The sequence below is a fragment of the Taudactylus pleione genome, unplaced genomic scaffold, assembly GCF_031769625.1.
Source record: "Taudactylus pleione unplaced genomic scaffold, aTauple2 ptg000093l, whole genome shotgun sequence".
Lineage (NCBI taxonomy): Eukaryota > Metazoa > Chordata > Amphibia > Anura > Myobatrachidae > Taudactylus > Taudactylus pleione.
Genome location: NW_028284495.1, coordinates 37,935,372 through 37,956,610, shown reverse-complemented (window position 1 = coordinate 37,956,610; position 21,239 = coordinate 37,935,372). Strand labels below are relative to the sequence as shown.

General features: G+C 45.8%; 1 protein-coding gene across 3 annotated transcripts in view; it reads left to right on the top strand.

The window, feature by feature from the left end:
- The first annotated feature begins 2,099 nt into the window (after positions 1-2,099).
- The window catches only part of PPP4R1 (protein phosphatase 4 regulatory subunit 1), a 106,425-nt gene continuing 87,285 nt past the window's right edge, over positions 2,100-21,239 (top strand). For 2 of the 3 annotated variants that reach the window (XM_088469696.1, XM_088469695.1), the window contains exons 1-2: positions 2,299-2,385; positions 6,496-6,540. In XM_088469696.1, coding sequence (XP_088325822.1) covers positions 2,379-2,385; positions 6,496-6,540 — 52 coding nt within the window. In that variant the 5' untranslated portion in view covers positions 2,299-2,378. Of the gene's footprint in view, positions 2,131-2,298; positions 2,386-6,495; positions 6,541-21,239 lie in introns of those variants that run through there. The other variant, XM_088469697.1, reaches the window with a different exon arrangement.

The following is a 21,239-nucleotide window of genomic DNA, read 5'->3' as shown; positions in this document are numbered from 1 at the left end:
ACTAAAATACTGGAACAATTCAACATTGAATTTGAAAATCAGCTGACCCTCTGATATCTCTAAGGGGTCAATTCAATAAGGAGCGAGTTGGGTCCTGCGAGCTATTCTCACAGCAAACTCTCTCCACAAATTACATTTGCAATTCATTTACAAACTAGCATTGCTTTTTATGAGGTATTTTGCTTTTTTTGTGTACACACCTCTGAGCTACTTCGCTAGCAGTGAAAGTTACCACTGCTGAGTCTGAGCCGGCAGTATTAGAAGTGATGTGCGGTGAGGTCAATGGCTGGGGAGGCACACAAGTATAAAAACATGTTTTTTATAGCAAAACTCTGGAGTATGATAGGGAGGGAGTATGACAGGAGAGGCTCTGCCTCCCTTGTCTTTGTATCCATATTACTGTGCCCATTCGGCTTGTCCATTACCATTGATACTTTTGGATATGTCTATGTAACTTTAATCGGACCAGTAAGTATACTATTGGAGCCAATTATCTATTCAATCCATCAGTTTAAACTAAGCGATATGTGCACACACAAGAGATTTCTTAATTGGTGTTCTTAGTATGTAATATTGTTGTATTATTATTTTTAAATATATTTTTTCATTTATACTGTGAGATTTATATATTTTTAAATATTTGACTTATGATTAAAAAATGTATACATTTTTATAATTAACGGAGCCGTGACTGTTATATGCATTTGTGGGTGTTCTGCCATCTCACAGTAAAGAATCATAGGGGAAGGATGTTAGCGAGCATAAGGAAGGTACTGGAGGTATCTTCTTTTTTTTTGAATGGTGTCACATGGCTGATTTGGGCAGTTTTTTTTTTTTAAATTATAAACAGCCAGTGGTCCCCAAACTTTTTTGAATCACGGCGCCCTAGACTATCAGTATTTCTCCCACAGCACACCTGGTCCAAAAGTTTCTTATTGAAAAATTCTGCAAAAAGTAAATTAAGTAAATTGTCCTTATGTCACCCTTAGGGTCAGTTATGTGGTGGTTGACAGGGCTACACTTATTTTTGTCCATATATGTTTCCATTGGCAGTCATTAGCACTGATTTTGCCTATTACACTGACTAAAAATTATTTTATTTGGTCCTGGACCACCAACCGGAGGGCACCCCAGGGTGCCACACCACCCCGTTTGGTAACGACTTTAGAAAGCAAACTTATTTAGTTTAAACTCAAACGTTAAACGAAAAATGCAAAAGACAATAGAAAAAAAGTGATTTTATGTTAATTTGAGGCAACTTTAAATTAAAAAAAAAATGTAATTATTTTATTAAATGTGGGGTGCTTAACAAAAAAGTTGATTTGGGGGTAATTTGAGGCCTTTTTAACACCCAAAAATGTCATATAATTAAATGAAAACTTCAAATGCCGAATTAGTCATTGGGGTCCAAGGGGTTCTTGACATGTTTTACCTTAAGGTGCCCATCCACTAGACGATTCAGTTGAGCAATTGAACGATACCGATCATGCAATCGTTCATAAATCGTTTGCAAAAATTTCTAAAACGACCAGCGATACTCATGCCCGCTGGTCGTTTAGACATCTATCATCGTACAAACATGCTGGTCAAACCGGACAATAACGTCAGTTTGAGCATGTTTGCAGATGATTGATGAGCCTGCACTGAACGACTACTCGTTCAGTGAAGGCTCATCACAGACTGGCAAACGACTGCACCACTACAATGTCGTAATCGTACAGTCATTTTCATGTCTGCTAGTGGATAGGCACCTTAACAATTAAGATTGTTCCTACATTTTCACACCATCAGGGGTGTGCGCACAAAAATACGCGATTTTCCTCTAAAACTTATTTGGAATAGGACAAGCTGTGAGAACTGTTCGCACAAACAAGCCAACCCGCACCAATTGGATTACCCCGGGAGTAAGTTTACTTTAGCCATTGACAAATGGGAACATTTTCTGGAGAAACCTTAAAGCCGGCGACCGTTCCTGGGCACAAGGGCGCAGTCAGGTATGTGAATGAGCAGAAGAGGACCTGGCACACTGAGGAGTGGCACAGCAGCAGCAGTACTAGTAGTGTGTGTGTCAGTCATACATGGCTTACATGCACAGTAGCAGCAGCACGGGAGGAAGGGGAGGTGTGTGATGTGAGTGCGCTCTCAGGAAGGGGAGGCGCTGGCTGCACTCACAGCAGGAAGAGGTGGTGCAGTGTGTGTGGATGAGGAGCTGTACGTTGCTGTGTGAGTGACCCGGGGGTGCAGCACACTGAGCTGCAGAGTAACAGGGGCCGGGCCGGACACCCATACCCGCCGGCACAGCGCACACATCCGGGCGTCAGGCGGAGACGGTTCGGGCTGCAGACTCCATGTAGCGACGGGGCGGCCCGGGGCACAAGATGGCGGGTGAGAGACACGGCGCCGTGTGCGTGTCATAAAGTGTGTCATGTGTTGTGCAAGTGTGTCAGTGCGGTGTATAGGTGACTGTGTGGCCGCTGGGTTCTGTGTGGAAGTGTCTGTGGGTACTGCCATGGACTGCATCAGTGGGCACAGCCTATCTCTGGGTGTCCCTTCTATGTCCTGTTCTGTGTGACTTCTCCTATATCAGCAGGAAATGCCTATGGATTGTATATGCTTATATATGACTGCAGTTATGTGCTCTAACTGTATGGTGCAGTCAGTACATTGCATTTATACGTAATCTGCAAGCTATGTATTAGTATGCAATGGGGCAGCATGCAATAACAGGGTTAATTGACCAGTTGCCTGGTATTATTGAGTACATCAACACTTTGTACACACAGGTGCTATTTTATAGTGTTTCACATGTGTTCTTGAGACTTATTAAATGTACTTTATTGCTGATAGTTTAAAAAACAAGAACATGTAAACAGACTTTTTGACAACTGTTCACCAGGCTCCGATGCGTTTGTAATGGTGAAAGATCTATTTTGTAATCCGACAAATGGCTGTGGTGCTGAGATGGAGGACTATTTACTAACTACAAACTTTTACAAGACCATAGTGAAGTTGTAACACGGCTTTCACATGCTTACGTGTAGATCCAAAGAATTTTCACACAAAACCAACAGAGACTGTAAAATCTTGCGTTAAAGAGCTCTGGACAGACATGCAATGGGTTCCCTTTCACCTTGTAGGAGTTTGAATACTGGGTAAACACTGCTGAATGCATGCAATTATCCATAAACATTCAGCTATAAGTTTTTTTTATAAATTATGCCAATATGCTGAATGTAATTTTATTGGATTTCAAGCACAGACTGTAAAAACTAGGGTATGAGGCAGGGCAACACATCATCTATCACCTTTATCTGGAAATTCACCAATAACGATCATAAAAGTTTGTATTTATTAAATGTGATTGCAAAGGGCATATTTGTTCATTTTGCGGGAAATCCGTTGGAAAATAAAAAATTTTGGGGAATAGCCACAAAAAGTAAGCATGCCCAGGATGCGTGAAGGGTGTTCTGCAGCAGATATTGATCACAAAATCATCCCCCATAACTTTCATCTTTCATTGGAGTAGCTAAATTGTCGTCTTTACCAAGCTAATGCAACGTATTCCAGAGCTTGGCCTCAGTAGTTGATACCATCTTCAAATCTTCACCAGGGCAGATCTTTCTCGCAAGCTCTGACCCGTCACCTCATTTGTGTAATGCGAGTTTAGTTATTATCACTTCAAAACCACATGAAAAATGTGGATTGTGATAACTAATGCCCCAAACTATTTATCTAAAATATCACTGGGATATTGGATTTATTTGATAGTTTTGTTAACACAGTAATACACATAAGATAAAGCTGGGCATACACTATACAATTTTCTGTCAGATATCTGGCTGGCTGGAATGAAAATCTGGTAATGTATGGGAGCAAATGACAATCATCCATTTGCTCACAAACACTGGAAAATAGCCAAAAATGGTTGTTCAGACAAATTGGTTAAAACACACAAATGTAACCAATTTGAACAATTTTTTTTGTCCTTTTTTCAGTGTTTAAAACCATATGATCAACTGTCATTTGCTCCCATACATTACCAGGTTTTCATTCCAACCAGCCAGATTGGACAGATATCTGACAGAAAATTGTACAGTGGATGCCCAGCATTAGTTATTCGGCTAGGAACCATTCATTTCGAATGACTATAAATCCAGATGAGTCAGTATAGATTATATTCAAGACCAGAGTTAGGTGAATAAAATGCATATACAAACTAGCAAAACAGTGCCTCCAGACCTTTGTATTATTTTACCACTTTTAATTCCTCCATCTGTATTCCGGATATACAACCCAGAGGAGGGTGGTTAGTGATGTTTGTGCGTCATGTCATTATATCATTATTTCATGGACACCAATAACAGATTATTCTGGCCACTGTTTTGTGTTTTTTCCTAGCGAGGTAATCTAGGTGAACTCATTTGTATTTACTAATTTATCATAGTCAAGTGACTATTATCATTATTTTATATATGCTATAGTGTTACTATAGTTATCGCATATCTGCAACTAGCTCAATGGTGTTTTTAGTAATATAGTGTGTCATAAATAATACAAGTTTTTATGCTGGTAATTTTACTGATACAGAGGATAAGTCTATTGTGTAAGTGCTGCCTTATTCCCATGGTTTTTACTTACTGCTTAATGAAATTGTAGAGCCTTTTTAAGGCTGGGTGCACACTTGGCAATATTTTGCTTGTTATAGCGACAAGAGACATATCGAGAGTGTGTTGGCGGGTGTGAACATACCATATGTGTGTGAACGATGACGCTCACAGGTATATCAGGTCGGCCCTGGAGCTAGCCGTTACTGATATATCTGTACATCTGGCTGTGTGTACAGGCGACACGCTAACTGCCCGTACACTTGCTGCAGTGACCACCGACACTGATTGTTTAACTATGCGGGCAAATTTAAATGCCTGCCCAGGTGTGATGTCAACTCAGACACATCAAGTGGCTGATTGGTAAGTGTGTATAGCTTACCAATTGGCCGCTCTGACAGCAGATCGGTCTACTGACCGATCCGTTGTCAGTCTGTACCTTACATAAGACCGCTACTGCTCTCACAATTATTTCACACAAGATGCTAATTGCTGTATTTTTCCCTTGCTAGAGACCAAATAAATATTATACAAGAGCTAGAGTACTGATACATATTATTGCAGTTTGTCATCAACCATCCTACACTATGGCTTATAGCTTTGTCACAGTCTAGGCATCCAAGCAGTGGTACCTTAGGTCAAATTCCATATTTCACTTCATCTATAAGTAAAATGAAGGTGGTATAAGCCTAAACTTGGCATAGATATCTGTGCACTTCTTCAATACAGAATTATTTGCTAAATTTAATATAAGAAAAATGTCCTTAGGTGGACAAAGGATATGTAGTAGTGTGTTCTCAAGAAACTTTTCAGGCAGCGTGCTGATAACTGGGTAAGTTGAACTATACAGTAATGCATAACTGGACTTGCCTGGAATCCAAAACCAGCTATCTCAGAATCAGCTACTTTTGTAAAGCTAAACAAAGCAGTGAATTAACAGCAAACCAATAAAAGCATCAAATTGACTATAAAGAGTAACCCAGTGGCTTAGTACACTTGATATACAAAAAGCTCATATTCCCCAAGAATGACAAATACCCTTTTAACTTGACTGCTATGTAGGCAATGGATATACATTTCAGTGCGGGCTACAGGATGCGCACACCTACCTAACAGTTTGTCAAACTGGAATTTTAGGAGGCAAAGAAGGAGATGCCCTATTTCCTGTTTAATTGATTTACCAGATATTGGTTCTGATATAAATCTAACTCCTTAATAGTTGTCAAAAACTGTACAGTGACTGTATGGTTCGTCTAGGTGCCGGCTTCTTGAGGAGGCTGTCCAGGTAGTGCGTCTTGTAGACATACTGCAGGCCCGGCAGGTTGTTGAACTCGTCCAGTATCCTGAATTGGATGCTATGCAGCAAGTTGCTGATGCTGTGAGAGATCCGTACATTATTGAACATGGACAATCACACAATCATCTTGGCAGGTGGATGGGTTCCAATTATTGGGCTAGTCTTCGGATAAGGGCTCAGCGCAATGCTAACAATGTCTAGCTTGGACACCATGTACTCCTGAGCATTTACACCTCATCTGTGACGTGTTGCTCTACAATATCTTCACTGGAATGTGAACATGGTTTTAAAATAGTTATTGATCACCTGGGAATATTTGCACACTTATAATTCTGTGAATGCAGGGTGATGCATGTTGGGTGATAACAGAAAGGTTTGCCCACATTAGGATATTTTACTGTCAAAGTAAAGTCAAGCATTGTTGTGACGTGGTACAAGGTAAATGGATATTTTTTTAATTCCCAAAGGTCACCCTGAAGGACATGGTTGTTTTTGTATGTGAGAATGTGCATTGTCTACTCCAGCATGATAACGACCTGTCTTGTGGGATTATTTATTGTTTTTTTTTTTTACATGTTGTGTTATTTCTTGCAGATTTGTCGCTGCTGCAGGATGATGTGCAGGAAGAAATAGATGGCTGTAAGTGTCTTTTTGTTCTTTGAATGTTTGTAATATTTTTGTGTTGTGTGCAACAAGTTTGCATATACTATCACATGATCTATTAACGTTGTCTTTCAGCGGTACATCAAAAGCCATCTCATGTTAAATATTGCATAAATACTTACTCTTTGGGGGAAATTCAATTGTTTTGGGTGCCCATTGGAGCAATTGAGTTGTTTTGGGCGCCCATTAATTGCTTTTCGCGCCCAAATAGACAATGTTTAGCCGTGCATAGCAGCTAAACCCATCTAAAGTCCTGGTTAGGGCACCCAAACTACTTTTAGGGTGCCCAAATCACAGGCTTTTTGCACATTTCTGCTCGCCACCTCAGCAGGGTGCGAGCAGAAATGTCAGCGCCAACGGCTCTCGTGCCTGAGCGGAGTAATAATTGAATTGATCCAACGGCTGCCCATTATCGCGGCGCCCTAAACAATTGTAGTACCCCCCAAAGACACATTATGAGCAAGTTTAACTTTTTATTTTCATACCTCTGTTGGTAGGAAAATTAGGCATATATGTAATATTGTAAGTCATTCTGTAAATTACAAGGATGTTTTGAACAACCAAGATTACCATTTACAGTTTTGAAACCTCCTCCTTCCTCATAAGTATTGAGTTTGCATACCAACAAATAGATTAATTCAACACCAAGAAGCACCTGTAGGCATCCCGCATAGTGGGGTAAAACTTGTGCCTTGTGCTACTGTCTTTAGTTCAAATGCGTTTGAAAAAGGAAAATATTGTTTCCAGTGACCTCATGCCCAATCACAACATTACACACATTTGGAAGTGTTGCGGTAGCATTACAGGTTTAGGACTGCTTTTAATTTGCACCGCTAATTTAACGTGGTTGAAAAAGGGTGTTCCAACCCCTTTTTCATCAGAGACCCTTTTTAGCGCTTGTTAAATTAACGTGTTAACACATTAGAATCCACAAAAAGTTCATAAACCTATCCGTTAACATGGTCTCTTCACCCGTTAACAACATGCTACTTCTTGGGGGTTTGAAAAAAATCCCTGGTAAATGCAGCCTGCGGGCTACCTTTGGGGCTAATTGAATATCCCTGGGGGAACAATTCGCATGCGGTAAATTACTGCAGCTAATTCTGTTTCTCCCTTAAGGATACTGTTTGCTCCATTAAATGTATAAAACACATTGGAGTGGTCTCCAGTGATCATTTGAATGCAAGTAAAATGATTGCATGTTTGGTTTTTATAGGATAACAAAGTGCTTACCTGGGGATGTGTGTGTATGTATTCTACTAATATTATGTGTTTATGTGTAATAGGGGAGTGTATAAATGTGACGGATGTATTTTTTTTTTTATATTTACTTTTTAAATCATTACCTGGGGATGTGTGTGTTTGAGTAAACGCTCAGTTTGCCCCTCAATATCAACTATCCTAGGGCCGGACCCAGATAACTGTTAAAGCTCCCCCCACTCAGAGTGCCCAGTACGAGCGCTAACGGTGATTCCCCTCTTCAGGGTTTCTTTGTGCAAATCAAACGCTTTTGGGTTCCCTTATGCAGCAGTTTTGTTATTGTAAATATTTTTTATTCATTTATTAAAAAATCAGATTTTGTGTCCTTTGACGTGGTCTACAGAACCTGTGATGTTTGTAAGTCTGCTGGAAGTAATTTGATCAGAGTATTTAGCACAGTATTTCTAGAAGGGAAGTTTAGCAAGTGTTCTTGTGTAATAGTTTCAAATACAGAATTTGCACTTGCAGAGCCTCTAGAATCATTAATTCCTTGTACATGACATCTGGCTGATCATGTGCATTTAGAGTGAAATCTGTTACTTGAGTGCGTTTGGTTATATACACATTAACAAACATTGTAATTGCTCAATGGGCAGCGAATGTCCTTGCCAAAGTACATTCAAATGCTGTGAATGCAGTTTCTATATCTGATACCAAATTGTATTTGTTTTTAAATCTACTTCAAGGTTGGTCAACCTTGGCAATCCATGTGTTACTGAAATGCAGTATTTTATATATTTCTCATTCTCAATGATCCATTGGAGGCTAAAAATTCAGGAGCAGCACATCCTGTCACCTATCTGATTTGTAATCTGTTAATAGGAACCATACACTTTTGTGGGAACTTCATTAGGTTCACCTTCTCTTTAATTCAACCATCTACAAGGGCTGATTGAAAAGTAATGAGACTTCCTGTGTTTTTCTGTCCCATAGGTAGACGTGGCAACGCTATGCTGGTTATTGTGAAGCTCTTGCATCGATGTGTCTGAACCTGCGGTCAGACTGCTGTAATCTTTGTTTGGTCACAGTGAGTGGAAGATCTTCGTACGTTTCGTCATGGTGGATGAGGAAGACGTGTCTGTGAGATAACGTCAGAGATGTGTGATTGAATTTTGTATTAAACTTGAAAAAGCGGAAATGAAACTCATGGAATGTTACGGCAAGCATACGGTGGAGAAACAATTATCCGTGGTACAGTATTTTGGCGGTGGAAGCACTTCAAATAGGCTAATACGCGAGTGACTGACTAAGCGTGTTCTGGGAGGCCATCCACCACGGTTACAGATGTCAACATTGCCAAAGCTGCAGAGATTTTGCAAAATGACAGAAGGCTTACTTTACGCAAACTTTCAGCTTCACTCGGCATGTCATTCGAAAGGGTTCAGCGTATTGTGAAAGGAACTGAAAATGCATCGTGTGTGCCAGGTGGGTACCCAGAAATCTCCTAAAAGAGCAGATGCGATGAGTTGAATCGTGCAAGAACACTGGCCCTCATTCAGAGCCGCTCGTTAGCGGCTGCTCGTTCGCTCTGAGCGATGTTTGCACAACTGCGCATGCGTACTGATTTTAATACGCATGCGCGAACCAGTCTGTGCGGCTAAAAATTGTTTGTTCGCTATATAGCGAGTGCCTGCTATTTTGAGTGACAGAATGAGGCGTATGTGGGTGGTAACAGGGGAAGGTGCTTGAAAACGGGGAGTGGAGATCAGATCGCAGGCGTGCTTAAAGGTCAAAGCGGGCGTTTTATGGGAGTGCATAATTAAAACTGGAGCGTCATTGACCACGTCACTTGGTTTTTTTTACTCAGAACTGCTCGCAAAATAGCGGTTGAAAAAACCAACCACAAGAATAGCGAGCAGTTCATACGCTGTTCGATGTACTCGATTAATTTAATAAATAGCGGACATGACGTATGGTGCGAGCGGCAAGGGGGCGTTTTTGTCAAAATTACAACCGCAAGTTTTGCTCGCTCGTTCAGACTTAGAGGCGTGAACAGACCACAATGAGCGAACGGATCATTTGAATAGCCACCCCTTGTTTTTGAACGAACGACTGCAAATAGCGAGCGGCTCTGAATGAGGGCCACTGTTCCAATGTCTGAGAGGATACCCGATTTACCTGACTTGGATTGTGACATGTGACGAATCGTGAATCCTCATTATGATTTGGAATCCAAACAGTCCAGTGTATGGAAACATTTCCGCTCTTTCCAAGTTTAGCACAAAATTCAATCACACATCTTTGACGTAATCTCAGACACATCTTCCTCATCCGCCATGACGAAACGTACAAAGATCTTCTACTCACTGTGACTAAACAAAGACTACGCCAGTCCAACTGCAGGTTCAGACACATCGAAGTATGAGCGTCACAATAACCAGCATAGCGTTGCCGCGTCTACCTATGGAACAAAAAAACAGAGGAAGTCCTATTACTTTTCAATCAGTTGTCAGCAACTCATATGTGCATGCAGACGTGGTCTAGAGGCTTAGTTGTGTTTCAGACCAAACACCAGAACGGGAAAGAGGTTATCTAAGTGAGTGACCAAGAGATGATGATTGGTGCCATATGGTTTCAAACTTTAAAAAACTGTTCATCTCTATTTGGCTTTTTCACGCACAAGTCTCTATAATCCTTCCCCTAAAGGGCTTGTCTAATGGACGACCTGTGGAGAGCCATCCTCTCCCTAAACTGATGTGTGGTTTTGCCCACGTATAGGAGTGGATAATGAGCAGCCTGTGGCTAGATATTTTGTAGAACACAGGCATCTCCTTTCAACAGTGCAGTACAAAATCATTGACTCTGTACCGGAGAGTCCTAGAGGAGGTGACAGGGCGAAGTCTTTATTGCGGTGTGAGGCACACTGGATTCACACCTTAAATTCAGTTCAACCTTATGGCATGAATGAAAATATTAGTATATATAAGTAAATTCTGTCTTTGTGTATTTTGTATTCCTCATGAAAATCTGTTGAAGATTGAAGCGTTGAAACCTATTAATGGGTCTGTGACGCTGTCTTGTTGATCTACTCACCGTCGAGTGCCGCCGCCACTTTTCCTTTTATTTATCTTATTGTGGAGGGCACCGGGATTGTTCTACTTGAGGAGTGCCAAGCAAGTGTTTTGATATAGAGATAGATATATCTGTGTGTGTATGTGTATGTGTGTGTGTATATATATATATATATATATATATATATATATATTTTCTCTATATCCAAGATGTCTGTGAAAGATGGTTCCAGCTGAAACAGCCTGCGGGTTTTGTCCTCCACCCGCGGGCCGCAGTGTCCCGTGGGTGGGGAAAACAGCAGAACAGCGGTCCCCGCCGGTGTGCTTGGGGGCCGCCGGGCACGCCCCCAAGAGTGACAAAAAGGGGACACGTCATAAAGGCACGCCCTTTTCGGGCACACGCTCGCATATCTATGTTCACTCTAGGAAAAAAATATAAGAGCGCACACTGTAGTGAAATTTCTTTTTTAGGCTCCATAGGGAGACCTTGGGGTGTTTTTTTTCCTAACTGCATATATCTATAACTTCTCTCTAAATCTGCCCTAATACCGGTGTAGTTAGGGTGGTTCCATATATCTTACATCTATAGAAATATTTGTGAGGTTTGTCACATACGGTTGTGTGCTGCACTGTGCTATATTTAGGCAGTGGGCTCCTGCAGCTTACCCAAGCATCAGACAGGACCAGTGTATTGCTCTCCTACTAGTATCCTATATATTTGTGGTTGTACTATGCTTAGTGTCATATTGTGTGTTTATATTACTCTGCAAATATGTCTGACAAGGGTTATGAGCACACTTCTGCACCCATTCTTTTATCTTGCAGATTATGTGCTGCAGGTTTAAGTGAGGAGGATTTGGTTCGGGTTGGGTTTTGTGTGAGGTGTTATAATCCTCCAGGCACCCCAAACTCCCCAGCACCGGTACAGTAGCCCCCTTGGGCTGCCTTTTCTCAGGTTCTGGCCTCCATTGTGGGCCGCTTAGCAGTCCCAGTTGTTTTTCCCCCTATGGGGTTACCACAGCAGACCGTTATTCCCTCACAGGGACTTCCACAGATTGTGCAGACTCCTCCGATGCCTCCACCATGGGCAATTAGGGGCGCTCTCCTGTCCCTCCCCTGTTCTGGTATTTCACCAGGACAAGGCTGTGCTTTGGACTCGCCCTGGGTTCCTTCCTAAAGTTGTTTCTAGTTTCCACATTAATGAGGAAATGATAGTTCCGGCCTTTCAATCACCGGACCTCTCGGCAGTTGAGGCCTCTTTGGATGTGGTCCGCACCCTCAGGATTTATGTGGACCGTACCTGTTCCCTTCGGAAATCAGACTCCTTATTTGTGCTCTATGGATTTGAGAAGAAGAGATGGCCAGCCAATAAACAAACATTGGCTAGATGGCTTTGTATGACTATCTCAAAGGCCTACACACAGGCAGGCCTTCCTGTTTTGGCTTATGTTACCGCTCATTCTACTCGGTCTGTGGGTCCCTCATGGGCAGCTCGCCGTGGAGCCTTGGCTGTTCAGCTTTGTAAGGCGTCCACGTTGTCTTCTGTCCAGACCTTTCTGAGATTCTATGCTTTTGATATCTTCGCCTATCAGGATGCTTCCTTTGGGCGCCGGATTCTCCTCTCAGCACAGGAGCGTCCCCATCCTTAAAAGGACTGCTTTGGGACATCCCCAAGGTCTCCCTGTGGAGCCTATGGACCCTGAAGAACAAAATGAGTTATGGTATGAACTTACCTCTTGTTAACTGTTTCTTCGAAGTCCATAGGGTCCACAGGGCACCTGCCCTGACGCACCTGGCTTCATATGGGCTATGTTTCTGGTCACCGGTTTCCTGTCTCCTTCTTTGTGAGTGTGATTCTTGTGTGTACCAGTCTTCCTTCTCTCTTATCCTCCTCCTGTCTTTGGCTTATTACAAACTGAGGTGCCTCTGGCTCGGGGGCAGGATATAGGTAGAGTGGACCAGTGCATCCCGGGAGCTGAAGGCTGCATTGTGCCCGGATTCCAGAACAACCACCTACACCCCAAGGTCTCCCTATGGACCCTACAGACTTCGAAGAAAGAGAGTTAACAAAGGCAAGTTCTTACCATAACTAATTTTTATTACTTAAAAATATCATAAACACTTACAATGAGGTAAACATTAATCAGCTTACGAAAAAAGCCTGATAGCCTCTGGATTTCACGTCACTCCAGACATCAGGCTTTTTTCGTGAGCTGATTAATGTTTACCTCATTGTATGTTTTATGATATTTTTATTACATAAAATGTGCACTCCTATATTTCTTTCCTAGAACTATCTACTAATGGAGATTTTGTGGTGATCTCGATGGGAAGCTGTACTCTGTGAAAACTCCAAAATACGTGGACTGTCTTATTATATTATAAGGACATTTATTTGAAATGGAATCTATTTGTAGGGACCACAATCTTAACTGCTTGAAACATGTAGTTAGTAGAATTTACCAAATGAAGAGCGGAACCTGTGTTCAGTTATGCCATACTTCCATTACACCATACATTTCAACATTATTTAAAAGTCCTTGTGAGAAGTGTTTGCATCAGCACCAAAGGCTAGTGTACCACCAGCGGGAACACGGCCAAACCACTAAGGGTAGGGACCAAGACCTATCTTTCTACTTCACGGTCCATAGGGTATCCACAGGATACCTTGGGGTATAGGTGATGACGTCAGGCATCGGGCACCATAGAGTTACGTTTTCAGCCTCCCAGGATGCACTAGGGTCCCCTTCCTGTACCCCGCCCCCGAGCCAAGGCATCTCAGTTTCGTGTGGTGCCCGGCCGGAGTCGGATGCACCTGCTAGAGGGGGGCTTAGAAGAGCCTTTTCTTCTTTGCAGCTGTGACGTCCATGCTGTCTTCCCTACACCCCCGCCGGTACCAGAACGCCGGTAACGATCCGGGGATGCTGGTAAGCATCTGGGGTCACAGCTAGCGGTGACCCCGGATGTTCTGGGCCATGGCCGGATTTAAGGGGGATTACTGGTAAGCAGCAGGGGTCCCGCGGTGGGACCCTGCTGAACATGGCCCTAAGTTCCCAGGCAGGGGGCTCCCTGGGGACTGGCTGCAGCGTGGAGCCAGGTATTAACCTGTGCTTCCACTACCCCTCAGGGACAGCAGACCGCGGCAGAGCGGTAGCGCTGCGGCATCCCAGGGGTTAAATGCATGCTAGGGGGCGCGCCTTCCCTGTCCCACAGCCGACGCCTCCCCCGCTGCACACAGCCCTCTCTGCACACGCCGACTGGCCCTGTGGCAGCGCTCCTCCCCCAGGCCAGCCTCCTCTATGCTCCTCGGTGGCCATCTTCAGAACGCATGGTGAACGCTGCTGGAAGCCTATGATCGGAGGCATCGTGGTCTGGGTCCCCCCCGCATACCTCTCCTCCGCCGTGGTCAGGTCTGTGTATGCAGCGCTGTGTCCTACCAGACTCTGTGTCTGTGTAGTTGAGTATCAGCGCTGATGGTACAGGAATTCGTTTTTCTGTGCATTGTATGTGACTGTGCTAGCGCTGCTGCCTGTACTTTTAATTTCTTACTGTCAGCCTTATCACTGTCCCTGTTCTTTCTGCTAAAGCCCTTGCGGTGCGTTGCTTGCAGGGTGGTCTCTCGCTATACTAGGAAGTATTGGTGAGAGGGGTCACATACTTACCATCATGTCTGAGAGTGACTTTCCTCTCCAGCTTCAGTGTACTACGTGTAAAGTACCTATAGCGGAGGGGGAGGGTAGCGCGGAGGGGCTATGCCGGCAGTGTTATTTATTGGCGCGGCCAATTACTGTCACAGCACCGGTGCAGGAGCCGCCCTGGGCTTGTTTCGCTAAGGTGCTTACAACCCTGGTGGGCCAGTTAGCTCCGCAGCCTGCGTTCTCACAGATGGGACTGTCCCAGCAATCAGTGGTGTCGTCACCCATGCAGGGTTTCCCGAGACAATTGATGGTACCCCTGAGTCTCCCTACCCCTCCCCAGGGGTCTCAGGAGCCTGCGTGGGTTAATTCCCTGACTAGTTCTGTACAGCACTTGTCGGATGTGTTACAAGGAGAGTCTGTGTTACGGCCACATAAGCGGCCGGTGGCGTCTCTGTCTGCTCCTTATGAGTATGACGACGTGGCGTCTGATGATGGGGAGATTCTGGATCTTTCGGACCAGGAACCTCTCCGTACTAAAGAGACGGACGCTAGGTCCAAGGTGTACATTCCTGGACTTATTCGGGCAGTCCGCACAGCTTTGGTGATTGAGGACGAAGATCTTCCGGTGTCAAAATCTAAATATGCCTTTTTTAAGGATATTAAGGGTGACGCCACAGTGTTTCCTCTTTCGGGTCAATTGGTTGACCATTTAGACGAGGCGTGGAAACAGCCTGGCAAACGGTATCAGCCGCAGAGGCGTTTGGCGGTGTCTTATCCGTTTGCGGATAATTATTTTTCTAAGTGGGAATCCCCTCCACAGGTGTATTCTCATGTGACACGCCTAGTCCGTAGTGCCACATTGCCCATGCCATCCATGTCTTCCCTAAAGGATGCTACGGACCGCAAGGTGGAGATCTGCCTAAAGTCCGTTTATTCCCTTGCGGGGGGGGCAGCTAGGCCAGCTATGGCCATTTGTTGGGTTGCCAGAGCTATGGAGCGCTGGGCTGATACGTTGGAGGCGTCCTTCGATTCCGACTGTTTGGCTGAACAGACGGAGTTGATCTGCAATCTCCGGGATTCGGCCACTTATATCAACGAAGCGCCTTTGATATTAGTACCCTGGCGTCTCGGATTTCTTCGGCAGCTGTAGCTGCTCGTCGCACCTTATGGTTGCGATCTTGGAAGGTGGACGCTGATTCCAAAAATGGCTTGGAAGCGTTGCCTTTTAATGGAGAAGTTCTATTTGGTCTGGACCTGGACAAAATTGTAGCCACACTGGCGGCAGCCAAATCGGCATGTCTCCCGTCTGCTGCAGTTCCTTCCGGTTCAGGTACGTCGGCCTTATAGGGCCCAGGGTAGGCCTAAAGCACAGTCCTTTCCCCGACAGGCTGGCCCCAAAAAATCGGCCAAGCCCCGGAAGCAGGCCTGGAGTACCAGACGTCTGGCCCCTAAGCCAGATGACAAACCTGCGGCCTGACTGTCCGGGCCTCCCTTTGGGGGATCCCAAAGTGGGAGGCCGCCTGCTGCAGTTCGCCCGGTGTTGGTCGGTCACCACGACAGACACTTCGGTTCTCGAGGTGGTCTCCCACGGGTATGCCCTCTCCTTCCGGCACAGACCCCCGTCTCGATTCTTCACCACGGGTCTGCCATCAGGCCGGATCAAAGCCACGGAACTGCGGAAGGTCTTGCACACTATGCTCCAGGCTGGAGTTATAGTGCCTGTTCCATTCTCCCAGAAGGGCCAGGGTTTCTATTCCAATCTCTTTTTGGTGCAGAAACCCAATGGGTCGTTTCGTCCGATACTCAACCTCAAAGCTCGCAACAAGTCTTTGCGGGTACCGAAGTTTCGGATGGAGACACTACGGTCCATCATTCTGGCGCTGGAACCTGGGGACTACATGGTGTCATTGGACATACAGGACGCTTACCTGCATGTCCCTATTCTTTTACGCCATCAGCAGTTCCTCAGGTTTGCAATCCGCAGCGACCACTTTCAGTTCCGGGCGTTACCTTTTGGCCTGGCGACAGCACCACGTGTTTTCACCAAGGTGATGGCGGTCATGGCGGCTTCCCTGCGGCTGCAGGGAGTCCGCATGTTGCCGTACTTGGACGACCTTCTCTTAGTGGCAGGATCTCCGGAGCTCCTTCTACGCCACTTGGACCTGACCATTGCGGTACTGCATCAGCACGGGTGGTTAATAAACTGGCAGAAGTCCACCATGATCCCGTCTCAGCGGATTCTGCACCTCGGAGCCTTATTGGACTCCGGACAGCAAAGGATCTTTGTGACGGGGGAAAAGATCTCTGCCTTGCAGTTGAGGGTGCGCAGTTGTCTACAGAGCCGCCGGGTGTCTCTGCACTCGGCGATGAGGTTACTGGGCTCCATGGTGTCCGTATTCGATATGGTGGAATATGCCCAGTTTCACTCCAGACCTCTGCAGCATCTGATCCTGTCCAAATGGAATGGACTGCCTCAGAGTCTAAAGTCCCAGACGATGGTGCTCACTCCGGAGGTTCGCCTGTCCCTAGCCTGGTGGTTGCAGACGACCCATCTCAACAAGGGTCGTCTGTTCTGGGTGGCGAATTGGGTCCTGTTGACAACGGACGCCAGTCTTCGGGGCTGGGGAGCAGTCTCGGGTCCACACTTGTTCCAGGGCAGAAACAGAGCTTCCAATAAACATTCTGGAGCTCCGCGCGGTGTTCAATGCCCTCCGGCAGGCACATCGAGTTCTCCAAGGTCACCCAGTGCAGGTCCAGTCGGACAACGCTACCACCGTGGCCTACATAAATCGGCAAGGAGGAACCCGAAGTCGGGCGGCTCTCGTAGAGGTGTCCCGAATCCTGGTATGGGTGGAGCGCAATCTCCCGGCCATATCAGCAGTCTTCATCCCGGGAGTGCTAAACTGGGAGGCGGACTTTCTCAGTCGCCAGGACGTTCATCCGGGGGAATGGTCCCTGCACCCGGACGTTTTTCAGCTGCTGGTGGACAGGTGGGGTCTTCCAGAGATCGACCTCATGGCGTCCCGGCACAACAACAAGTTGCCGATGTACGGGTCTCGCACAAGAGACGAAGAGGCATCTCTGGTGGATGCTCTGTCCGTCCGGTGGACGTTCCGGTTCGCTTATCTGTTTCCTCCGTTTTCCCTTTCGTGGGTAATCCGGAAATTCAAACAGGAAGGAGGGACGCTCCTGTTGATAGCTCCCGCATGGCCCAGACGGCACTGGTTCTCAGACCTTCAGGGTCTGTCCGTGGACAGTCCTCTGTGCGGTTGCCGCTACGCCCGGACCTTCTGTCACAGGGTCCTTGTCTTCACCCGGACCTGACTGTGCTGTCTTTGACGGCGTGGCTGTTGAGACGGCCATGTTAAGATCCAGGGGGTTTTCCAGCTCTGTAGTGCGAACCATGCTAAGAGCTCGGAAACCGTCTTCCGCGAGAATATACCATCGCGTGTGGCATACGTTCTTCCAGTGGTGTCGACTGAGAGGTTATGCACTTCGGGAGTTTCGTCTGTCTAGAGTGCTAGCCTTTCTACAAGCGGGACTAGACCATTTGCTTCGCCTTGCTTCTTTGAAGGTGCAGGTTTCTGCCCTGTCTGTCTGGTTTCATCGTAGGATTGCAACAATCCCTGATGTGCGCACATTTATGCAAGGTGTTCTGCGAATTCAGCCATTTGTTCCACCTGTGGCGCCTTGGGACTTGGCTGTGGTCCTGAGGGCTCTCCAGGGACCGCCGTTTGAACAACTGGGCTCAGTGGATCTTAAATGGCTAACAGCGAAGACTGTTTTCCTTCTGGCCATAGCTTCGGCCAGACGTGTTTCTGATTTAGGGGCTCTCTTGTAGACCCCCTTTCTTGATTTTTCATGGGAACAGGGCTGTGCTGCGCACTCGTCCTGTATTTCTTCCCAAAGTTGTTTCCCAGCTTCATGTTAATGAGGAAATAGTTGTACTGGCTTTTAACTCACCTGGCCTTTCAGTGGGTGAGGCCACTTTGAATGTTGTGCGGGCCTTAAGGACTTATGTTGACCGCACTTCTTCGTTTAGGAAGTCGGACGCCTTGTTTGTCCTCTATGGCTTCCGTAAAAAGGGTTGGCCTGCTTCAAAGCAAACTTTGGCAGCCTGGATCCGTATGGCGATTTCAGAAGCTTATCTTCATGAAGGCCTGCCGGTTCCTACTTCTGTAAAGGCTCATTCCACTAGGTCTGTGGGTCCTTCGTGGACAGCTCGACGTGGTGCCTCTGCAGTCCAGATCTGCAAGGCGGCCACGTGGTCCTCTGTCCATACCTTTTGTGAGGTATTACGTGTTTGACACCTTCGCCTCTCAGGATGCTTCCTTTGGGCGGTGGATTCTCCTTTCAGCACAGGAGCGTCCCCACCCTTAAAGGATACTGCTTTGGGACAACCCCAAGGTATCCTGTGGATACCCTATGGACCCTGAAGTAGAAAATATGAGATATGGTAAGAACTTAGCTTTGTTATCTCTATTTCTACGAAGTCCATAGGGTTCCACAGGACTCCCGCCCTGTCGCACCTGTGCTGCAGATGGGCTTTGCTCTGGTCACCGGTTTTTCCGTCTCCCTCTGGTGAGAATGTGATTCTTGTGTGTGTCCAGATCTTTTTTCTCTCTCTTCCTTCTCCTCCTCCTCCGGCCTCTGGCTTGGTACGTAACTGAGATGCCTTGGCTCGGTGGCGGGGTATAGGAGGGGGACCCTAGTGCATCCTGGGAGGCTGAAAACTTAACTCTATGGTGCCCGATGCCTGACGTCATCACCTATACCCCAAGGTATCCTGTGGAACCCTATGGACTTCGTAGAAATAGAGATAACAAAGGTAAGTTCTTACCATATCTCATATTTTCCCATGTTATACATTTTTCTTCTTCGGGGTCCATGGGGTCCACAGCCATTACGTTGGGGTATGAATCCAGATCTTGGATCTGGATTCATACGGATCCTGGACAAGAGATCCGAGAGCCGAGTTTGTAGACGCACTTACAGTAAAGTGGCGTTACAAGCTGGTATATCTGTTTCCCCCCTTTGCTCTTCTGCCCAGAGTTGTCAGAAAGATCAAACAAAAGGGCAGCACCGTCATATTAATAGCTGCGGCATGGCTGAGACGGCACTGGTTCACAGATCTACGGTCTCTCTCCATAGACACTCCATGACCTCTCCCATTGAGACCAGATCTGTTGCTACAGGGTCCCTGCTGGTACCCGGATCTTCATCGGCTATCTTTGACGGCATGGCTCTTGACGCCTCCGTCTTCAGAAAAAAGGGGTTTTCCGAGTCTGTTATATGGACGATGCTGAAGGCATGGAAACCATCCTCAGCCCGTATATATTATAGGGTTTGGCATACTTTCTTTCAGTGGTGTGGACTGAAAGGGTATGATCCACATAAATTCCTGATTTCCAGAGTGCTTGATTTTCTTCAAAGCGGTCTGGAAAAAGGGCTCCGCCTGGCCTCTTTAAGGGTACAGGTGTCAGCTCTTTCAGTCTGGTTCCAACATAAAATTGCTCTGAGACCGGATATAAAGACCTTTTTTCAGGGGGTGTTGAGGATTCAACCTCCCTTCGTTTCCCCCTGTTGTTCCGTGGGACCTGACTCTAGTTCTGAAGGTTTTACAGGCTCCTCCGTTCGAGCCTTTAAATTCAATAGACATCAAGTGGCTAACAGCAAAGACGGTATTCCTCCTTGCTATGGCATCTGCACGTAGAGTGTCGGATTTAGCTGCGCTTTCCTTCTGGGAGCCGTTCTTGATATTTCATCAAGATAGAGCAGTACTACGTACTAGGGAGGGTTACCTTCTGAAAGTGGTGTCTAAATTTCATATTAATGAAGAAATAGTAGTTCCAGCATTTCAGGGCACAAGTCTCTCACAAGGTGAGGCTTCCCTGGATGTGGTCCGTGCGTTGAGAATTTGTTAAACGCACGAGCAAATGGAGGATGTCCGATTCACTTTTTTCTTCGAGGTCCATGGGGTCCACAGGACACCCATCCAGACGCACCTGTAGTTCTGGGGGAGGTTTTCCGTAGTTTCTTCTCTTGAGAGTCTGGACTCGTAAGTATGGGTCTTTTCTTTCTTACCCTTTGTTTGTCTCTGCCTGCTTGAGCTTGGTAACGAACTGGCTACCTGAGGCAGGGGGTGGAGTATATGTGGAGGAAACCCGGTGCATCCTGAGAGCAGAGAGCTCGTTTGTATTAACTGTTTTTTGACCGGGATTCATACCCCAACGTAATGGCTATGGACCCCATGGACCTCGAAGAAAAAGAGTTAAGAAAGGTATGTTATACCATAACTCTTATTTTTACCTCCGTTTTGTTCCAGTAACACTTCCCCTGCATATTATTTACCTGTTCTCTTAAGTGGAGCACACACTATCCGATACATTGTTCTAACACGGATTGGAATGATATACATCGTATAGTATCTACATCTGAGCCGTCGTTCATTGCATCGTCCCATTTGCTGGTCTGCACAGCAGATGGGATGATGCAAAGAATGACGCGGTGCTTTTACATGCAGCATGTATCGATGCATGGTTCCGTCATACACTGGATCGTGCAGTGTATCGTTGCATCACACCGTTGGCTGGGTCACACATCATATAATGTGTGCCCAGGTTTCGATCAAATATACTGGGGGGGTTTCCCCTTTCCCCTTTCTCCTTTCTCCTTCATCCACTAGGGGACACCAGAGGCTTCAAGACAGTGGGGGTATAGACAGTGCTAAGTGGGAGCTGACAATTAAAATTTTAAGAAGTGTGAC